This window comes from Crinia signifera, chromosome 3, assembly GCF_055691185.1.
Source record: "Crinia signifera chromosome 3, ASM5569118v1, whole genome shotgun sequence".
Classification (NCBI taxonomy): Eukaryota; Metazoa; Chordata; class Amphibia; order Anura; family Myobatrachidae; genus Crinia; species Crinia signifera.
In genome coordinates this window covers 153,251,239-153,272,772 of record NC_139219.1, presented here as the reverse complement: position 1 = coordinate 153,272,772, position 21,534 = coordinate 153,251,239, and the positions used below count along the sequence as shown (strand labels likewise).

The window sequence follows — 21,534 nt, the reverse complement described above, 5'->3', positions numbered from 1 at the left end:
AACAGTGCTCCTAATCAAGTGGTCCTTTAATGACAGTTTTCCGGTATATAAAAAGTGTTTTTTTCCGATAATAAGTCACCCAACACCGGATCTTTCTTAAGTATCCTCCAATTTTTATGGAAAATATTTTCTATTTAATGAAAATTATTAAATTGGGATATAAAGGCCCCTTTAAACCTTTCATCTGTATTCCTACAGGGCTTTTCTTCTAATAAAGCACTGCGATCCACCTGGGCAAGCTTAATTTTTGCCCCCTATAACAGTGACTCAGCATAACCTCTACCATCTCTGGGTAGAAACAGATGTTTTATCTAGTGCTGATGTTAGCACTTTATATACCATCATTACAAAGGAACATGGTCTTAATGCAGTTAGTTTTTTTCATGTGGGGCATGCAGGAGACTTGCCCACCTTCCCAGGAGGCTAAGAGAGTAGGCTAAGTATAAGTTACATACTTAGTCTACCGGCAGATACGGCATCAGCACTCAGAGTGTAAAAATAAGTAAATAATTTAAAGAGCAGGAAAAAAGGTGCTCTCCTGTTTGAGGCACTAATCCACAACAGTAAGAGTAATATTATAAGATAAAACTAGAATTATGTTAATACATTTTAAAATAATGAACCTCAAAAAAACCAACAACAACACATAAATATAAATGAGATCTGTAAATGTAATGTGCCCACCAGGCATTTCAATCAAGGAAGTGGGGTTAATTCCAGCCCTGAGTACATACACCCATATTGTTTATAAATCAGAGCATTTGTGGGGAATGTAATAAGAATCAGTAAGCGAGGGATTTTGCGAGAGTTCTCCATTTACCAAAACCAATTTGTTTATGCCGTGTAAATTGCTGTTTTAAAAAAGAAAACGGTAGAACGCTTACAGAATCTCTCACTTCCTGATTCTCTCACCTGTTACATTACCCCCGAATGCCTAATTTATAAACAATGTCCTCTTCTGTATTCATCTGTAAATCACTGTTTTGCTTATTCATTTATGTACGCTGCAATTGTGTGCTGCCGTTTCTTTTTGGCTCCAAATAAAGGATGATGATAATACAGTAGTAATAATAATAATATGCATTGCTTGCCAACCTTCACTAGAAAAACTTGCTGAGGATTATTTGAAATGCATATGGTGAGAACAATGGAAAGTATTGCTTGATGGATCAGTAATAAGAAGACAGAAGATAGATAAAGGTAGTCTTAAAGACAAAAGACTAAAGGCCTACTTAGTAAGTGGACATCAATGGATTCTTTTATCTATTAAACAGTAAATTATATTGAACAACAGTAAATTCTTCTTCCTATTGAGAGCTATTCAAATCAAATAAATAAGAATATCATATCAAAGATCATAAATGGGGTAGGAGAATAAAAGCCTTCCTGCAGCCTGGTGATAACAGATACATGGGGGTATTCAATCTAGGATCACGGCTGTTGATCCCTGCCGACAACTGTGATCCTGGCCTGTTTGCGGTCAGCCCGACAGCTGAACAACAGACGGGATTCAATGTCCCGCCTGCCAATCAGTGCAAAAGGGATGTGGCCACGAAAACGGTCTCGGATTGGCGATCTGCGGCCCGGATCGTGACAATCCACGGCCGTTATCGACAGAACGGGCCCAACAGCTTCTAAAGTCAGGCCCGTTTGCTAATGACAGCAGTGAATAGGGAGCCACCGCTATTTTCCATGTCAGGAATAGCGGCGGCACATTGAATACCCCCCACAGAGTAACATGACTCGATCAGGGCTGGTGCTAGGCAGTGAATCGCTGACCCACTCCACAGGAGGGTCGGCCCGGCACGCACTCACCTGTGTTGCTCCACATGGGGGGGGGTAGTGCCTTGTGATGCAGCGCTGGTGCCGCAAAGCTCACTGGGGGGGCTTGCCGGGTGAAGTGATGTGGCGAGCTGTGACGCTCCAGGGGGGCTTGTCGGGTGATGCGGCGTGGGTCGCCGCGACGCTCCCCGGGGGGGGGGTGTGATGCAGTGGCAAACTGCTGCCCTCCAGTGGCCGGCGCCCTAGGCAAATGTCTAAGGCTCCCTAGTGGTGACACCGGCCCTGGACTCCACAGTAATAATAACTTTCTCTGTTGTGCAAGTACAGTAGGTCTCTGAATGTTAAGGGGGTACACCATAGTTGTCTACTCTCCTGCATTCTGCAGGAGACTCCCTGAAATTGAAGCAATCTCCCTGTCTCCCTGAAGGATCTAGAAATCTCCCCGACTTCTCCTAACCCAATTTATGCAGCTGTTACCTATTTGGTGGAAAAAAATAAATCAGAGATCTAGACAATCAGATGTGATATGCACTTTATGAATTTATGACATAGGCATCACATTTATTATCACATATGTTGTGCTAAGAGAGAAGAAACTAAATATCGCAGCAAATAATTGCAAACAATTAATCCAATATTGCCATCAGCACTGTTATTATCAATACTTGCTACATTGTCCAAAGTATATAGTTATCAATGTTATCTAGAAATATCTTGCAACAAGCATTTAAGCACATATATGCCCATATATGGAACTAGCCATGCTCTTTGGGTGGAGCATGACACAGCCCCTTAATGGGAGGCAGTGCAAAATCTACTGCCAACTATATTCTCCCTGACATTAGTTTTCAAAAGTAGGCAAGTATGGCATACACAAGGGGCGATTTCAACTCCATTTCAAAGCTGTCTGACAAGATCGCTTAGAAATGGAGCATTGATCGCTCTGTGTGTATACCTTGCATCGATGGCAAAACACAGTCCTGCGCATCGCTATGGCCCACAGGGAAAGAGAGTGCTTGTACTGTCTTTCCTGCAAGATCACGTGGGTTTGCTTATAAGCAATAAGCAAAACCCCACTTAACATGATCGCTCATCTGAGCTTAGCACGTTGCTCAGCAAGGAGGCAGCAGTTGCCCCGTGTGTACGCGGCTATACTGTAACTTCTCCCCTTACACAAACACGATAAATTACACAGATAGAAAAAATAAGCTCCTGTCTTTTTTAAACACAGCCTGTAACATGGCATTTAGGAGTGGATTGGCTGGTACATTATCTCTCTACACTTTATCCCTCCAAGGCTTAATATATCTGTCCCTATTTCTCTAATCATGTTATAAGTCAGGAAATTGGAATTTAACTAAAATGAAAACAATGCATTCTTATGCAGGATTCTCCATAAATGCTTATAAACTTTAAAGTCAGAGTTATAGTAAAGCCTCATACACAATAGTGGATATTGTAAAAGATATCACTCAGAAAGGTGCTTCTGAGTGATATCTTTCACAATATCTGCTAGTGTGAACGCTCAATAGTGTTAATGATGTGTGCACCCGCGCGTCATTAATAATGATTGATGTCTGCTGAACTTGCAGGTCATTTTTGCTATATATCAAATGACCTGCATTTTTAGCGGGTCCCGGTAAAGTCACTGAATGGTAAAAGAATCCATTGATGTCCCACTTACTAAATAGGCCTTTAGTTTTTAGCATAAATTATAAAGGCAGTGTTTTATTTATTATTTATTTACAGTTTCTTATATAGCGCAGCATATTCCGTTGCACTTTACAATTGGAAACAACAGTGATTAAACAAACTGGGTAGATACAAACCGACATGGAGGTAGGAGGGCCCTGCTCGCAAGCTTACAATCTATATTCTGGGGAGGATAGATAGATTTGAGTATCATCAGCGTACAGGTGATATTGAAATCCAAAAGAGTTGATCGGTTTCCCAAGTGAGGAGGTATAGATTGCTGCGCTGTGCTGCCCGGACACAGGTGAGGGGGCGATGCGGGGCGGTGGGGGTCCGTGCGGGGCGACGGGGGGTCGGCGCGGGACGGCGGAGGGTTGCGGTAGAAGCCCATTGGCTTCTATGGGGCATCGCCAGATTTTTCTGGCGATGCCCCCCGCCGCGGTAACCCGGCGAGGGATGCTTACAGCATCCCAAAATGCTGTAAAAACCCAGATAACATGGTTTTTACCGCATTTTTAGCTCAGAGAATCTCCCCCACAGACCCTTCCATAAAACGCCTGGCCATGGCTGCCATTTTTATGACAATCCCAGAAAATGGCAGGTCACCACCCTCAAATAGTGACTTCCTGTCAATGAAATAGCAAAGGGATTGAATTTAGATATTTTTGCTATTTAGCCTTGTGCACTATAATCCGTACACATGCGCAATCATTTGATAATCGATAGGATTGTGAATTTATACAAAAGGGATCTCCTCTAAATAACTCCCATGGTACTCAATTTCTATTACTATTGTAGCACCACAAGAATGGGTAGTATAATTGTAAATGTTTACACTTATGCCCATCGACCAAAGGTGAAAAACTTTTTCTAGAGATTATATATGATTAAATGGATATCATTACCTGACAATCCCCACATTGGAATGGCCACCTGTGCACTGTCCCAGAACTGGGCTGTTACGGTCTCGGCCTCAGAATAGTAAATACCAGACTGGGAATTGGCTTGACCTGACTCAGGGCTGAGGAGTCTAATCGTACCAGTGGTTTTGGCCATTAACCCCTCCAAGTGGGATGTGAGCTCCGCTGCACATGGTATGCCGGTTATGGTCCCCTGGTCAGGTTTCCCACATGGTGCTGGTAAACACTGGGAGTAAGGTAGGGTAAGCTCTGGAATGTTCATGGTCAGACTAGCCAGGTCATACACTGGGGGTTCACAGGAAGCAGTACACAGGGAGCACGTATGAGAATGGTCACAGAACAAGCTGAGGTTGTACACAGGATGTCACGGATGCAGTACCCAGGAACAGGGCCGGTGCCACCACTAGGCAGCTTTAGGCATTTGCCTAGGGCGCCGGCCACTGGAGGGCGGTAGTGAGCCGCCGAGGAGACCAGGAAGTCAGAAGAAAGCTGAGAAGCTGCAGCAGTACGGGACACCCAGCCAATTCAATGAAGCAGGTGAGTACAACAACCCCCGTCCCCACCCCTGACTGGAGCCTACCCGCAGTCAGTGCCCGGTGCTGCCCTCCCCCCATGCTGAACAGCAGCATCCTGCTGCTTCCTTCCCTGGAGCGCTGTAGTTAGCTCCCGGCGCCCGCTGCCCTCCCCCCGTGCTGAACAGCAGCAACCTGCTGCTTCCCCCCCTTGAGCGCGGTACTTAGCTCCCGGTGCCCACTGCCCTCCCCTCGTGCTGAACAGCAGCAACCTGCTGCTTCCCCCCCTGGAGCACAGTAGTCAGCGCCCGGTGCCCGCTGCCCTCCCCCCCCCGCTGGACAGCAGCAATCCAATCCGTCGGCAAGGGTGAGGGGGGGGTGTCGGAACGGGTGAGGTGGGAGGGGGGTCGGAGCGGGTGAGGCGGGCGGCGGACTGACAGGGCTTGCACCGGCCCTGCCCAGGAAGCAGGCAAGAGAAGAAGGTGAAGCTGGGTCATACACAGGAAAAACACTAGCAGCAGAACAGAAGGATAAAGCAGGAGAGTAATCACTGGAAAGTCAAGGTCAAGTGTGATGATGTCAGACTGGGTACAGGTGTGTGATCGTTACCTGATGTTTCTGTTTTCCTTTTGGTACAGCTTGGCTGCGACCTGCCTGCTTCACTCGCCTGCAATTCAGAGGGCGGAGGGACAAAGGCACCCTGGGATGGTAATACCCCAAAACAACCACACAGAATGGTCGCCACACATGAGGACGGTGATCAAAATAATTTAATTTACGGCAGGAGGGATCAAAAATCACCGCTATGAAAGGGGTTAAACAATTCAATAACTATGACACTGGAATGCAATAATTGGCAAAAAGATACATATAAAGACAATTCTCCTGTATGATATTGTGCGCAATGGGGTCACTGTGGCATTTGTAGGCCACACCTCAAACAATACACTGCAATAATAAGTGCAATATACTGTTTCCAACAATGAATGCAATAAAAGACAAACAATAATAATGTCCTATGAAGAGGATACCGTGCGCAATGGTGCCATCTGTAACCTCTGCAGGCCGCAATTCGCACGGTATACTGCATCACCAATATCACTATGCACTAGGACCACATTGCAAATAATTCTAACCATCAATCAAAAGACTTGCAATCACATTTAAATAAATGACAGTAATATGCCACAGATTATACCTTGTGTTAATAACAGTAAGTGTCCAGATACGAAAGAATAAGTCCCTGAACTGCGCAGTTCTACAATAGCACAAGGTACCTGTTAGGCCTAGGTGCACCGTAATTGAAGTAGCAACTACTGTAATGCAGAATTTGTAATCCAAGGCAAAGGGTGTCCAATACTGCGTGTGACTCAAATAAAAGGTTTCCAATAATTGGCCCAGTCAGCCTTCAGGCTGTGATCACAGGACTAGGACTTGGGAAGTACAGGCCCTAATTGAAACAGGGGCAAGGGCTTGTCAGTGCGGGCATAGCATGACAGTTCCTGGGGTAATGGTGGGTGGCAAGTGTGAGTGGGGCAGTGTCAGGGTACCTGAGGCTCTGTTGCCAGCTCCAGTTGCTTACTCCTGTCAGTCACTACTCCATGTGCTGCAACACTCTGCTGGCTCCCTGCTGTTCCTGTTACTGCTGTGAGGCACAGGCCCTCCTGCCCTTATGCTGCCAAACAATGCTGGGGTCCTCTCTCTCTGGTCCCTACTGTCAGTCTGGGCACCTTCTCCCTGCAGACGCTGGTCACCGCAGAACAATCCCCACATGCTGCTCCGCTTGGGATCTCTCTCTCAGCTTAGCTCAGTCCTCCTGCTTACTCATTACACAGCAGGGGCTCTCCCTCTCTCTCCTTCCTGCCTCCTCTCACTGCACACAGCAGTACTGGTACAGTCTCTTATTTAGAAACAAAACATTAAAAGGTCACATTACCTTTAATCTGTGAAACATCTTTACATTTTGGCATAACATTAACACATTAACACATTTACATTCAGGGCGGGTTACCTAAGCCTGGTAAAAGCCTGTCAACCATGGGGCCTGGGTTGTGCAGAGGCATGTCCCCCACGGATTCCCTGCCCCTCCGCCTCAGGCAAGTCTTCTCTCATGTTCTTTGACTGCACCTTAAATCACTGCATGCGGTCGGCATGGAGCACGCGATTCCTCTTTTCCACTTTTTCTGGACCTGTTGATGGCCTGTTGTATCAAGCACAGGAATTCTTCTCCTGTAATCGCCCTACACTCCTGGTCATCACTAGGTTTTTCTTCTCTGGGACGGGTCTCAGACTTTTCAGCTGTGTTTGTGAATTCCGTAGTGGCCTCTGCTTTGGGCGGTGGCATAGCTGCCTCTGGGCTTTTGGGTTCCAATGGTTCTATTTTCTTTGTCACCGGCATGTGGGCCACAACTTAAGGGCATCTCCTCCGTTCAGTGGTACTAGCATCTGCCTGGTCACCTGTATCTCCCATTCTTGGGGTGTACTCGTGTTCGGTTCCAGGCCTCTCTTCTTTAGGCTGGGCCTTGGCCTTCTTTGCTTCCCTTGGGGTTTCTGCAGGGACATTAGGTTGAGACGGTGGCCTAATGTGCTCTGGAGGATACTGTGGTTTAATTGCATTTTCATGGCACTGTTGCACTGCCTCACTCTTACCCCGTATGTCTGGTCTCTCGCTTGTTTCTAGCCGTTCCTTTTGTATTGAGACTTTGGGTTCCGGTGGTCGTGGCGTCGGATCACGCTGGGGAGGATTGGTGCTAGGTCGGTCAATTTCGCCATGAACATCCTGTAGTCCTCTTTCTCTCTGGCTGTGTTGACCATGCAGCTGGTGCCTGTATGGATCGTTGCAGTGTTGCGCGAAGCGTCGACTTTCACTGCGGTTTGTCACGTATGTGCTGCCTCTCACTGCAGCACCACCGGGGCCTGTTACATTAGTCGCCTTGATGCCTCTTTTTCCATTGGTCAGTTCAAATTCAACCCATTCTCCGTTTCCTAGGCTTCGGAAGTATTTGTTCCTAGGGGTCTTCTGGATGCCAGTATAGTGCACATATATGGTTCTCCTATTGTCTGCCCTTATGAAGCCATAGCCACATGCTACACTGAACCACAATACCTGTCCGGTCAACTTTCTTGCTCTGACTCGCTGATCCTCAGTGTCAGGTGGTATTCTCGCTGTGGTCTGATTTTGCATGAGTTCTCGCGGACTTAGTGGCGGGTTTCTTTCCGAGGGTCGGTCCTCCTCGTTTAAAATGTCCTGATGACAATTTCTTTCGATATGTCTGCTCTGTCGGCATCTTCGGCATATCGGCCTGACCTCTTCGTTGAATTGATCGGTTGAGCTTCTTCCTATTCCTCTAGCCACACTTCACCAAGGTCGGCCTCCTCTATCTCTTCGTGGACGCCATTCATTGTGTCTGGCTTCACTCTGTTCCAGCCTTTGCCCCATTTGGGCGAGGCCTAAGGCCAGCTCAGTGAGCTTACTGTTGATGGCAGCCAATGGATCTGGGCCTGCTGGGGTTTGTGATTCTTGGAGAACCGCTTCTCTCTTTCCACTAGCCCCCTGGTGTCCGACTTCATAGTGGCCCTCCACATCTTCCTCTTCCACGTCCTCAGCGTCGACATTCAGGTCCCGTTCCAGTATTTGCAGAGCTGACTCTTTGAGCTCGGTGAACGTGCAGCCTCTTTCCTGCCGCTCCAACATTCGGAGTTGGGCGCGGATACTTTCTTCCCGTGCACCTTCTACAAAGAGTCCTATGAGGATTTTGTCGGCTTGTTGTATCTCTCGAGGGTCTAGTGCCTGTACAGCCTTCATGGCCTCGTGCAGGCCCAGCGCAAAGTCGCGCAGCGTTTCACCCGGTTTCTGTTTCCTAGAGTACAGTCTACATTTCACTGCCGATATAGTCTTTGAGTCGAAGATCTTCGCAAGTTTCCCGAATATTTTGTCTACCGTCGATTTTTCATCCTCGGACCACGACTTGACTTCTCTCAGGGCAGAACCTTTTAGCTGTGCCATCAGGATCTCTATTCTCTGTTTCCCACTCAGATTGTACAATTCAAAAGTTGATTTCATCCTGTCCCGGAATTTTTTGAAAGTACTTGTACCTTGAGTACGTGTGTTTCCCGAGTACGTAGGCATCCATGCTGCACCAAAATAGTATGGCATTGTGATCGGTGCCGCCATCGCCATGGGTGCATTATTTCCTCTGGGTGGTGTTGGTAGCAGTCTTCGGCCTGACCTGGCTGGAGTTTGGGGTTCCGACATGTTGTCCGATCCTGTTCGTGACGCCAAGTGTGATGATGTCAGACTGGGTACAGGTGTGTGATCGTTACCTGATGTTTCTGTTTTCCTTTTGGTACAGCTTGGCTGCGACCTGCCTGCTTCACTCGCCTGCAATTCAGAGGGCGGAGGGACAAAGGCACCCTGGGATGGTAATACCCCAAAACAACCACACAGAATGGTCGCCACACATGAGGACGGTGATCAAAATAATTTAATTTACGGCAGGAGGGATCAAAAATCACCGCTATGAAAGGGGTTAAACAATTCAATAACTATGACACTGGAATGCAATAATTGGCAAAAAGATACATATAAAGACAATTCTCCTGTATGATATTGTGCGCAATGGGGTCACTGTGGCATTTGTAGGCCACACCTCACACAATACACTGCAATAATAAGTGCAATATACTGTTTCCAACAATGAATGCAATAAAAGACAAACAATAATAATGTCCTATGAAGAGGATACCGTGCGCAATGGTGCCATCTGTAACCTCTGCAGGCCGCAATTCGCACGGTATACTGCATCACCAATATCACTATGCACTAGGACCACATTGCAAATAATTCTAACCATCAATCAAAAGACTTGCAATCACATTTAAATAAATGACAGTAATATGCCACAGATTATACCTTGTGTTAATAACAGTAAGTGTCCAGATACCAAAGAATAAGTCCCTGAACTGCGCAGTTCTACAATAGCACAAGGTACCTGTTAGGCCTAGGTGCACCGTAATTGAAGTAGCAACTACTGTAATGCAGAATTTGTAATCCAAGGCAAAGGGTGTCCAATACTGCGTGTGACTCAAATAAAAGGTTTCCAATAATTGGCCCAGTCAGCCTTCAGGCTGTGATCACAGGACTAGGACTTGGGAAGTACAGGCCCTAATTGAAACAGGGGCAAGGGCTTGTCAGTGCGGGCATAGCATGACAGTTCCTGGGGTAATGGTGGGTGGCAAGTGTGAGTGGGGCAGTGTCAGGGTACCTGAGGCTCTGTTGCCAGCTCCAGTTGCTTACTCCTGTCAGTCACTACTCCATGTGCTGCAACACTCTGCTGGCTCCCTGCTGTTCCTGTTACTGCTGTGAGGCACAGGCCCTCCTGCCCTTATGCTGCCAAACAATGCTGGGGTCCTCTCTCTTCTGGCTTGTCACACAATCATTGGAAGTCTGGAGAATGTAAGCAGAAGCACCACTGGAGCAGGTTGTGAGCCTTTACCTGGCAGGGAATGCCTGCCAGAAAGTGCCTTTTATAAGGAGCTAATGAGCTCAGCTGTCAGACACTGGGCTAATACCTCACAGGTTACCTAATCAAGGAGACTGTGCAAGGTCTCACCTAGGTGCTGCAATCAACCTACAGTGTTCACACTTAAGCTATGTACACACACTTCGTTTTGCTTTAGATTCGATGTTAGATTTGATTTTCTATTAGATTTGACATTAGATTTTCCCATTCAATTTAACAAGATCTGTACTTTTGCATTAGACATCGATTTCAATATCAAATTAGATTTGCATTCATGGTACATTGTAAACATTCGATTTACTGGATCGAATTTGATATTTCCTTGGCTGCACAATCTATTTTCCTTTTCGATTTTCGATAGAAAACGGGAGCGTGCATCGAATCGAATGCAGATCGAAAGTGTCCTAAAAACCATTCGATGTGGATTTGATTTTGCTTTTGCTTCTATAAGCAAAATCGAAAACAGGGAAAAATCGAAGCGTGTGTACACAGCTTAACACAGAGCTGGTCAGCAGCATGGAGCAGAGGAAGGCAGAGTAGGAATTCACAAAGCAGGTAAACACCCAAAATACTTGACATGGGCTACTAGGAAACATCCCCACAACAAATCCCAAAAGGAGCCCACTTCTGTATTACATTTGGGACATAAATCTTTACAGCCCCCAAACTTACATAACTTTACAGGCATGTGATACACTCTGTGAAGAATAAATAGTTGGATTCGTTACACTTGTATTGATACCAAAGACTGTAATGCTGCTTCCCAATCATCATCAATAGGACCTTCAGTAAGTCTTTTTCCCAAGAGGTCCTAAGATTATTAATGGGATAGAAGGACAACAAATAATAATATGAGTGAGAGGGACTCATGCAGGCCTAGGGATAATGGGACATTTTTTTAAAGGGGAGTTAGCCAATATAGATGGTGGATTTGGGAACTGAGACTGCAGAGTGTTCCTAAGCTGCAGGTAGCAGTAGAAAAATGCAGAGGGAAGAGAATACGTTTGTTTGAGCTGTGCAAAGCAAAGTAAAATGGAGTTGTCATATAATGGTCAAATATTAGAAACATCCACTGGATAGAACAATGTTTTTTTACTGGGAAACAAACACAATTCATTTTAATAACAATAACAACACAGGAAGAGATAAATCAGAATTTGTAGTTATACTTTCCAGAAACAACATTTATTATTAAAGATTTTTTCCAGCCTGGCTCAATGTTCTAAGTCTTGGCTGTTGTCCTGGATAAATGCTGAGTGGTGCTGATGAGGCTGGATTGAACTGAAACACCAGTGTTTATTAAATGTGTACACCGTCCTTTGCTAGTTTAATAAAGTGCACCTGTTGCCCACACAGAGTGGATAATTCAATTTTGTAGACTACGCAAATGTTCATGAGAATGCATTGTATTGATGACTGTAGCAGTTTAGCATTTGTTCATACCTAAAGTAATTCTATTCTAACAGGTACTCTTAAGGGGGATGATTTCAATCTGGTGTCATACTTGGAACAGGAGACACCCATCACAAACCACAATAGCTTACCTGCACGGATGCTGTTGGGTCTTCTCAGCAATCTGCCAGGGGTTTGACATCTTATGTCTGCTGCTACTGTTCTCATTAGCTTACCTACAAGTGCCTGCACTGGTATCTGGCATAGACATCCTCCATTTGGGGCTTCTCACCAGCTCTGCTCCAAGGTCTCCACCATGCTTCTACAGGTCAGCTGACTGATGCACTACCAATGAAACCATAGCGTCTGGTTTCCTGAAGGTCTCAGCCAATCAAGGCCGGTGCTAGGGTGTACGTCGTCCCCCCTGCAAACTATAATGTTGCGCCCTCCCATACTTTACAAATAGACAGCGCTTGCCGAAGGTGCACACTGAAAAAACTGGGCGTCTAATGTCCAGAGTAGTAGTGCCTGTTATACACATAATGTGCCCAGTAGCAGCAGTGCTCAGACTCGTCATTTTGCTGCCCTGTGCTTCCTTCAGACTGAAAACAGGGACCTTGCGCCCTGGAGACACGCTCAAAAATGGCTGTGGCTTTGTGGGGAAGGGGCATGACCCCATAATAGTACCAATTCACATTACACCACACAATATTGTCCGTTATTCACATTACACCACACCATAGTGCCACTTATACATATTGGGCCAGCTAGAGCTACTTTGACACACTGCACCAGTTTGAGCCCCTTGGACACACTGTGACAAGATTAGACACACAATAATGCCCATTAAACATTATGCCACACCACAATGCAAACTGTTATGTCCATTACACTTGAGGCAACACATCTTAATGTCCATATCATAATATGCCACACATTATGCTACACATAATGCCCCCCAGTACACCTGCTTTTACACCTAATATCACCAGTAGTGCCTATTACACATAATGTCCCCAGTAGTGCTCCGTACACAGTGCCCACAAAAGTGCCCCTTACACAGTGACCCCAGTACTGCTCAGCACCTCTGCTTCTATAGTGCTGAGCGGCTCAAACAGGGCTGACAGACATTTCAAATATGGTGCCAGCTCATAAGCCAATCAGAGCTAGCAGTCCTGGAGCCAACTGCTAACTGCGGTTGCCTGTCCTCAAGCTCTGATAGGCTGGTTGGCAGGTACAATATTTGAAATGTCTATGGCACCACATGCAGGGCAGCAGCGGGCGGCACAGTGGGCAAGGCATTACTGACACACACCTACAGTAATTATGGCCCACAGAAGCAGCACCCCTCACATATATAATTCACATAATACACAATATAAATACATGGTTACACAAAAGCACACACACACATGTTTTGTACATACAGACACTTATTCACACTCATACAGTCAGACATACATACAGTCAGATACACACAAACATACATAGGGGCAGATTTATTAAGCTTGGAGAAGAGATAAACTGGAGATAAAGCGGAGAAAAGGTAAAAGGAGATAACGTTCCAGCCAATCAACTCCCAACTGTCTTTTTCAAACACAGCTGATTGGCTGGTGCTTTATCTCCTTTTACCTTTTCTCCGCTTTATCTCCAGTTTATCTCTTCTCCAAGCTTCATAAATCTGCCCCATAGTCACACACATACATGAATTCAGACTATACAGTGACCACTCCTCCTCCCTTCCATCTTTACATCACACGTAGGATATATACTGTACACTCACTGCATGTACAGTAAAAAATCCTTTGTCGTCCTCTTCTCCCCTCTCTCCATGCTGCTGGGGCCAGGGTTGTCTGACAGCTCTGGTGAGTGCTGTGTAGCCCCGTCCCCTTCTGAGACTCCACTTCCCCGGCGGCCTGACATTGAGGACCAGGTATGATCAGAGACTGGAGAGAGGTGTGCACAGGGGGCAGGGCCAATGTATGTACTGCTGCTGCGGGATGGAATGCCGGGTCCCGCCTGTAAAAAACGGCACTGGCGGTGACTGTTGACCCCTGCCGCATTGTATGTACGCTACACCCGCACACCTCGGGTAGCTCTTCCCCCTTTTTTTTTCTAAAGAATAACTGTTCCGTCAGCCACACAGCACACATAAGTCATAAGCAGGGATTGCAGAGCAGAGACTCGGGCGCCTCTCCTACCTGGCGCCTCCCTGCTTTGCATCCACTGCTGAGCGGGTAGCGCCGGCCCTGCAGCCAATCGCTGCCAGCAGTCCCTTTGAAAACGGAAAATACGAATCAGGTGAATACGATAGATAAGTACTGTGCCCTATTCACGATTTGTATTTTCACCGGAATACGGCCAATGCCGGTCATATTCATTCGTCCCGCGGGTCGGCTGTATTTTGGATTATTTATAAATTCTCCCCATAGTGTTTCTTGGGCTAAAACATGTATTTACTAACTTATTAAAATTCATTCTATACCACATCCCCCTCCCTCCCCCCCATTAGGCAGAGACAGGGCCAGTTGTAGGGTTTTTGCCATTCCCCTGCAAACTAGAGTATTTTTCTGTGAGAATTACTGCAGGGCCATTGTGGAGGTTAAAATGTTCCACCTCACCATTAAAGGTTCCCCCTCACTTTAACCTCTGGTCTTACCCCTGAAATACCACCAATTTACATGTTCCTGAGGATGGTGTGGGGTATTTGCTTCAATGAAATCCATTAAAGCCTATATTGAGCCTCTTTGGGTTATATTAGGGAATCTGATACCCAGACAGGTAATAGTTTCTGGACACAGGGCTGAAATCAGCAGTACTGTATATGTATTTGCAAATCAACACACAAGCAGCTTTGCAAATCCATTAATTGAAAATGCAAAAGCAGAAAGTGGTGTCAGACACAACCTTGCTGCACAGTGATGAATCCGAGGCAGTGGCAAATGCAGGATTTTCAGAAGGGGGTTTCCAGAGGGGCGGAGCAATGCCGCGTCAGGTAGACTAAATGTATATAAATAATAATAAATATATACAGTATAGTGGAGTGGGCTTATTATTCATTATTTTCTGGTGGGAGGACAGCTTGCTTAACTGCACATATCTCCAGTTCCCAAAAATATATTTCTTAGATTTTAATGGAATTAAAAACTAGAGAATCCCACCTACCAAATGCTATTGGGGACTAGGGGATCAGAGTTCAGGAGGCAGAGCAATCTGCCAATGAGTAAATAAAACTACATACCAGGTGTGTGAAGCTGGAGCAGTAACCAGCTGCTGGAAGGCTGATATCTCTGGTTCTGGGCACAGTAGAGACAAGTTACTAGTGTCGCCCAAAGGGGAAGAGTCCCAGCTTTTGGAATATACCCTCAGAAAAACTCTAAGTCAGACAGAACCTGAAATATCTGCCTTGGAAAAGCAAATAACAGGCTTGGATGGGGACCACTACTTTGAAGTCAGATATCTCCGGTTCCCAAGGGCCGATTTTTAAATTTCTTATACCAATGGAAAGAGGGGACCCTCAGCTTTCAGGCTGGGGTCCTTAGACTCCTGGAGGGGTTTATGGATACTCAGAAACCCCCCCTGCGTGCGCTACTGCGAGGTCTCAGCCTGGGATTAATTTCACAACTGATGATTGTCCTTAACCTGTGACAAATATTATAAAATAACATACAGTAACTGGATAACTTGACAAACTGTAAACATTACAGGGCCTGATTCTGAGCTGTTTGCAGTGGTGGACTCAATATCAGACGCAGCTGTGTGATTATTTTTATTCCCAAGCATTCAGATTCCTTACAAACATAGTCATAGTTATCACTGAGTCTCATGGGAGATGCACAATCTCAGAAATGTGATGAAAATGTATTGAGAATTCCTGGGCGGTAACAAGGAGATGGCTTAGCGTACACACGTAGATGGTCCATCTTACTGGCATGTTATGGTGCAGGCCTGTCGCAGATAGTGGCTGCATGCAGAGACACAGAAACACTGACAGTAGAGGCCATATTCAGCTGGAGAATCTGAACCTGACAGATGGGCTAGTGCATGGTTTCATGATGCAAGCAATGGTGCCTCCATAGACACATCAAAGCGAATATAGAGAGTGGAAATCCAAGTTCTTGCACATTGATACTGCTTTCACACTGCAGAAACGGGTAAAGACCCGTTATTTGTAAACAGGACTTAAAACGGGTCTGAGCCATAAAGACCCTTTCACACTTTGAGTTTTAACTGGTACACTACATTACCGTTTTAATACCATTTAAGACCCATTCACATTGAACCCGTTTAAACCCCAAAGTTCACTAAAATGTGCAATGGGCATTACGGTGTGTGGTATAATGTTGGTCTGTGCCCACTTTTTACTGTGCAGGAGCCTCACCTACTACAAATTGGGGGGGAGGGGGGGTGCGTAACATGCCCTTGCTCCGGGCGTCGTGGCACCTAGCTACACCACTGCCCCTTAAGCCTGTCATATGGACTGGTCCACTCCCAGAGGTACATGCGGCCATTGCAACACCATGGTGCTGACACTGCATTGGCCCTCCCTGTTGCTCGCCACCACCCAGGAACAGCAGCACCAAAGAGCAGCACCAATGAGGACGAAATGATCAATAGCCTGTGACCCGCTGTGTACAGTACCACTATCATCCTCATCACCAGCTATCTCCTCCTACCAGTGTGTGATGTATGCAGTGTAAATGTGTGCGCTGCAACACCCCCCTCCGGACAAGGAGCATGTAATCGCCAGTGGCAACGAGCATTTAATCCACTATGGCAAGAAGCACGTAACCCCTTGTGTCAAGGAGCATGTAACCCCTATCAATTTATTTCTTTAGGAAATCTTTATAAACTCTGAAATTTGGAACTGGGACCACTAATTACTTTCTAGTTTCGCCTATGCCTATGCCTGGTTTAAACTTAGTAACGGATCTACAACTTTTTCTACAAACAGATTTGTCAGGAGGATATTTTAAAAATAAAACTGCCATTCTGAGGGTTACAGTGTTATTATCTGTGCTTTCCAACATACAGCATCAAACCAAATTCTTCATTTTGAAAATCTTTATATGGCCATCTTTGTATCCTTGGGAACAAAACCTTGAAGATCATATTTGCTGGTTTAGGAAAAAAGAGCAACAGGAGTTTAGACTAGGATGACAAGTAACATTATTTGTTTCACCATGACTTTCTCTAAGATCTTGGAGATGAAAGGAAACATGCAGTAACTTGAAAGTAACTTCACATGAAGGCCTGGACGTTCAGAGCGAGAGTGCTAAGACAGCTGTTTCTGGACGGAAGGAAATCTCCCTATAGGGAGCAAGTTAATTGAATGGGAATTTCTGAGGCACCCATAAATCTTGGATTGTAAAAAATTTATAAAGTTGTAACAACTTTCACTCTTATTATATTCCTATTATAATTATTTGAAATAGGGATTAGCTACTACATGATTTTTGAGCATATAATTAGTTAAATAAAAACAAACTATATTGATTTACAACTACTTATCTCTTATGTTACTTCAGCCTTTTCCCCCTGCTCTCCTAATCTTTCTCGTCTGCATTTACATTTAATGTGTTTATTTTTCTACTGTGCTTAACTTGAAGTAAATAGACTTTGTCAACATTATTATGTACTAGTTACAGTACCAGCCCATCAAAACACCTAATAGTGATGTCAGCGCCGGTGGCTGTGGGCGCTGGAATGGAGCAAGACTTGAACTACTCTGTCGGGTGCTATCTACTGCACATGCTCCAGACCTGGGACCATGAGTTTGCTGCTATGGACAGCTATCGAAGCAGCCCATAGAGACTGGGGGCCAGCGCATTCGCAGTACCGAAGAAGGTACTGCATACCACCCAACTTGTGACCATCCCAAAGAGGGGCTATGCCCACAGCCCCTACGGCTGCAGGGGACTCCGAACTGCCCCATCTGCCTCTGGACACTGCCAGCCCTGGGAAGGATGCGGGAATACAAGCCGCAATAAATGGCAAAGTTGGGTGGTATGCTACTCGCACAAAGGGGGTCAGGGCCAGCAGCAGGAACCAGAAGGCAGCGGCTGAGACCAGCTGGGACTGGTGGTGGCTTCCAGCTGCAGCGGCAGTGGAGGGGGCGGCATTGCAGCAGCCCCCTTCTCCACAGAGGTAAGAGCCGCCATTGCCTTCTGTACACCAAAATCAAATACAATTATTGTTTTTTGCATAATTATATTTTTTTATAATCTAATGCAGCAGATCTCAAACTATGGATCTTGACCCCAAAGTGGGTCCTCTCCTTCTCAGCATGGGGTTGTGACTCTGTGTTTCTGACCATCAAGCTGATGACTTTTCTAATCTCAGTAAGTGAAGGAGTCTGAAACATCTGTTGAATTGTCTGTTATTTAAAACCCACATAATTTTGTGCCTCCACATTCCTGCCATGAATGTGCTGTCTGCTGACTACATCATAGTTGGCTATCCTCCTGCATTCTGCTAGAGCAGTGGTTCCCAAACTGTGTGCCTAGGAACCATGGGGTGCCTCAGGACACTTGCAGGGGTGCCTTGGGTTGGTGGACCAGGATCAATTCATATTATTTATGGTCAATGTACCGGGCAAAACCAGTGCTTGTGGCTGCCAAACATAATATATGTGGACAAACAGAAGCAAATCCTTTCCCTCACCAGATAACTGTGACATATAAACACAATGCACTTCATTTAATAATTTTTTTCTGAATTTAAGAAGCATTTGGCCTAGGGGTCCCTTGAAAATATTTTGATGCTCTAGGGCGCCGTGATTCAAAAACGTTTAGGAACCCCTGTGCTAGAGACTCTCTGAAATAAGAGCAATCTCCCTCTCTCCCTCATTAGTCTAGCAATCTCCCTCATTTCAACTAACCCAGTTTACATGCTTACATTTTTGGAGAAAAAAGGAATACAAAGGAATGAGAGGTACATCTACATTTAGATATGTCTTTTTAAAATATTCCTCTCAGATGTAGCAGTACACACTCACGCATCTAGGTGCCACGTTCACAATCTCTTTTCACAATCTCTTTTCACAATCTCTCCATATATGTAATTAGAGACACACTTTGGGTGGAGCATGACACGCCACCTCAACGGGGCACTGTGCAAAATTCTACTACCATTATCTCCCTGAATCTAGTTTTCAAAAGTAGGTAATCATGGACTACATGTGTGATGCGATTACCTTCTGCAGTAACTTGCTGGTGTCCTGTAATTATTTTTATTGTCTGATGGGGTCCCAGAGCAAAATAGTTTGAGGAGCCATTATCTAATTTATGAAGTTACTTTGTTTATACTGTAAAACATTTTTATAGTACCAAATGGTGGCTGCTTATTTTTAAGTTATATTCAGATAATGCAGTACAGTATATTATGCAGGGTTTTTTTATTGTCCCATTACCTCACAGATATGTTATGTGCTTAACTCTTGCCATTCTGAGCTAACCCACATTCTATTTATTGTATAGCTACAGTAACATTACATTTCATTACAAATGTCATATTCAGTTTGGGAACTTATTCTGGTCCATGCGCACCAGTGCGCAATGTATTTGAGCTGTGCATGTGCATTTCTGTGCATGCGCTGTGTGCAAGCGGCCACGGTGAATAGATTATTCACCAAGACCTTGGGCGGGGGGCATGAGGAGAAGAGCGGGGGGATGCCACCATGGGAACACATCCCCCTTGGTGTACCGTGGAGCATAAGTGTACATTTTTTTGCCTGCTCAGTGTATTCATGGTTCCTTATTTTATATTTCTCTTCTAGGATTATTTTACAGATGGGAACAGAGCCCTCCACAGAGACCCCCAGCAGAACTATGAACTTGAATATGCAATAGAAAACGGCACACACACTACGCTTAAGTTCAGCAGACCTCTTCACACATGTGACTTGCATGATAAGAATATAACGGTAGGTGACACTAATATGTTATATTAAATCTATAGCCGGGTATAAAATCTACATTTATATTTTGTGCCATTTCAGGAAAGTACAATTCGAGTAATTTGGGCATACCATGATAATGACATTGATGGCACTGGACCAACTTACCATGGATCAAATCGTGGTCAGAAAAGCTTACGCTTACTAAATCCCAAGAAAAAAAATGTTATCGCTGCGGAAACTCCATCTTTCAATTTCACAATTCTGGACGTAAGTTTTAAATGTGATAATATAGGTTTCAATAAATATATATATATATATATATATATATATATATATATATATATATATATATATATAACCTGATTTGATTTGTTTTAATAATTATGGGGTTACACATGCACATTTTACCCTAACTGTATAAAGGGAATGCAGATACTTACAGAAATAGTGGGTGTTCACTGGGGAGTCCCACATTGGTCAATTTTCAAGCAACTAAAATCACGGTAACCCTTTTAAATTTCAAAAATAAATGCTATTACCAACTTTATGACTGTTTTCATATTAATGTTTTACATGTGTAATATATAGATTTCATATTTATGACTTTATACATGTAAGCTTCTAAAAAGTAAGAGAGGTAATGTTGCCCATAGCAACCTTTAAGAGTCTGTCTATCATTTCTCTATTGCAGTCTAGAAAATGAGAGACATAAACTGATTGGTTGCTATGGGAAAGAAGATAAGGGGTGAGATTTAATAGGATGAGATATTCAGAAAGTGAGAGATTTGGTGAGAAATCTCCAGTTTTTTTAAAGCGGCAATCATTTACACTGCAAAATCATTGCAGTGTAAATGATTGCCACTTTAAAAAAACTGGAGATTTCTCACCAAATCTCTCACTTTCTGAATATCTCATCCTATTAAATCTCACCCCATATGTTCCGCGCTGCTCCTTAAATGTTAAACGGGTAGTTAAAGGTTCATATACATATGATAGAACACTTGGAACATGTGGAAGGGTGAGGGGTCGGAGGGAGAGTGGAGGGTTAGGTAAAGACAAAGCAGATAGAAAGTGGCAAAAGTATTCAGTAGGACAGCAAAAAGTGGTAGGAGTAGAATAGAGGAAATAAGTAAAAAATAAAATAAAAATAAATAAAAATAAACCATATGTTCGAATGCCAATGTTAACAGCTCCTGTAATGTAAGGTAGCTGTGGTGGTAGAGCGGTCCGTTGCTCTTAATAGGCTTCCAGAGTCTAGGGGCAGTGTTGCAGTGATACATCCCGTCTGTGTTCTCAGCCGTTTGCCGGAAGTCGCGGTCCATGGTTCAATGGTTTGGTTCAAAGATGGCGCTGATATTACACCAGTGCAGCCCACCTCACACACAAGACCTTCACCACAGGCCTAAAATCTAGTAAATTACAAAAAGGGATTTGTGTACAGATGGGGTAGGTCCCATCTTGGCAGGGGATGGCGCTGGCGTCGCCAGCCGCCATCCCCCGCCAGCGCCATGGCGATGGTGAGAAGGGGACGCGTGCGCACGAGAGGCGCGCGCGTCCCTTTCTGACGGCGCTTCCATCCGTTCCCCTGGATCCCCGCCGTCTTCCCGGCGGCAACCCGGGGTCCCCGCCGCCTGCCCGCATCCCCCCCTAACCCCCCCTAACCCTGTCCGTCTCCCTGAGGCGGAGACGGACAGGGTTTCCGTCGCGCTGGCGACGGAGACTGAGACGCGCGTGCGCGTGAGACGCTCGCGCGTCTCAGTGTATTCGCTGGCGCGGCTGCTGGCGGGTCGCCAGCGCAGACGTTCTGGCGATCC

At 45.2% G+C, this 21,534-nt stretch overlaps 1 protein-coding gene across 1 annotated transcript in view; it reads left to right on the top strand.

Annotated features, from left to right (window-relative positions):
- The window catches only part of MOXD1 (monooxygenase DBH like 1), a 100,487-nt gene that overhangs the window by 25,244 nt on the left and 53,709 nt on the right, over window positions 1–21,534 (top strand). The window contains exons 2-3 of the mRNA XM_083174685.1: window positions 19,598–19,744; window positions 19,820–19,987. Of these exons, the coding sequence (XP_083030811.1) occupies window positions 19,598–19,744; window positions 19,820–19,987 (315 nt within the window). The remainder of the gene's footprint in view (window positions 1–19,597; window positions 19,745–19,819; window positions 19,988–21,534) is intronic.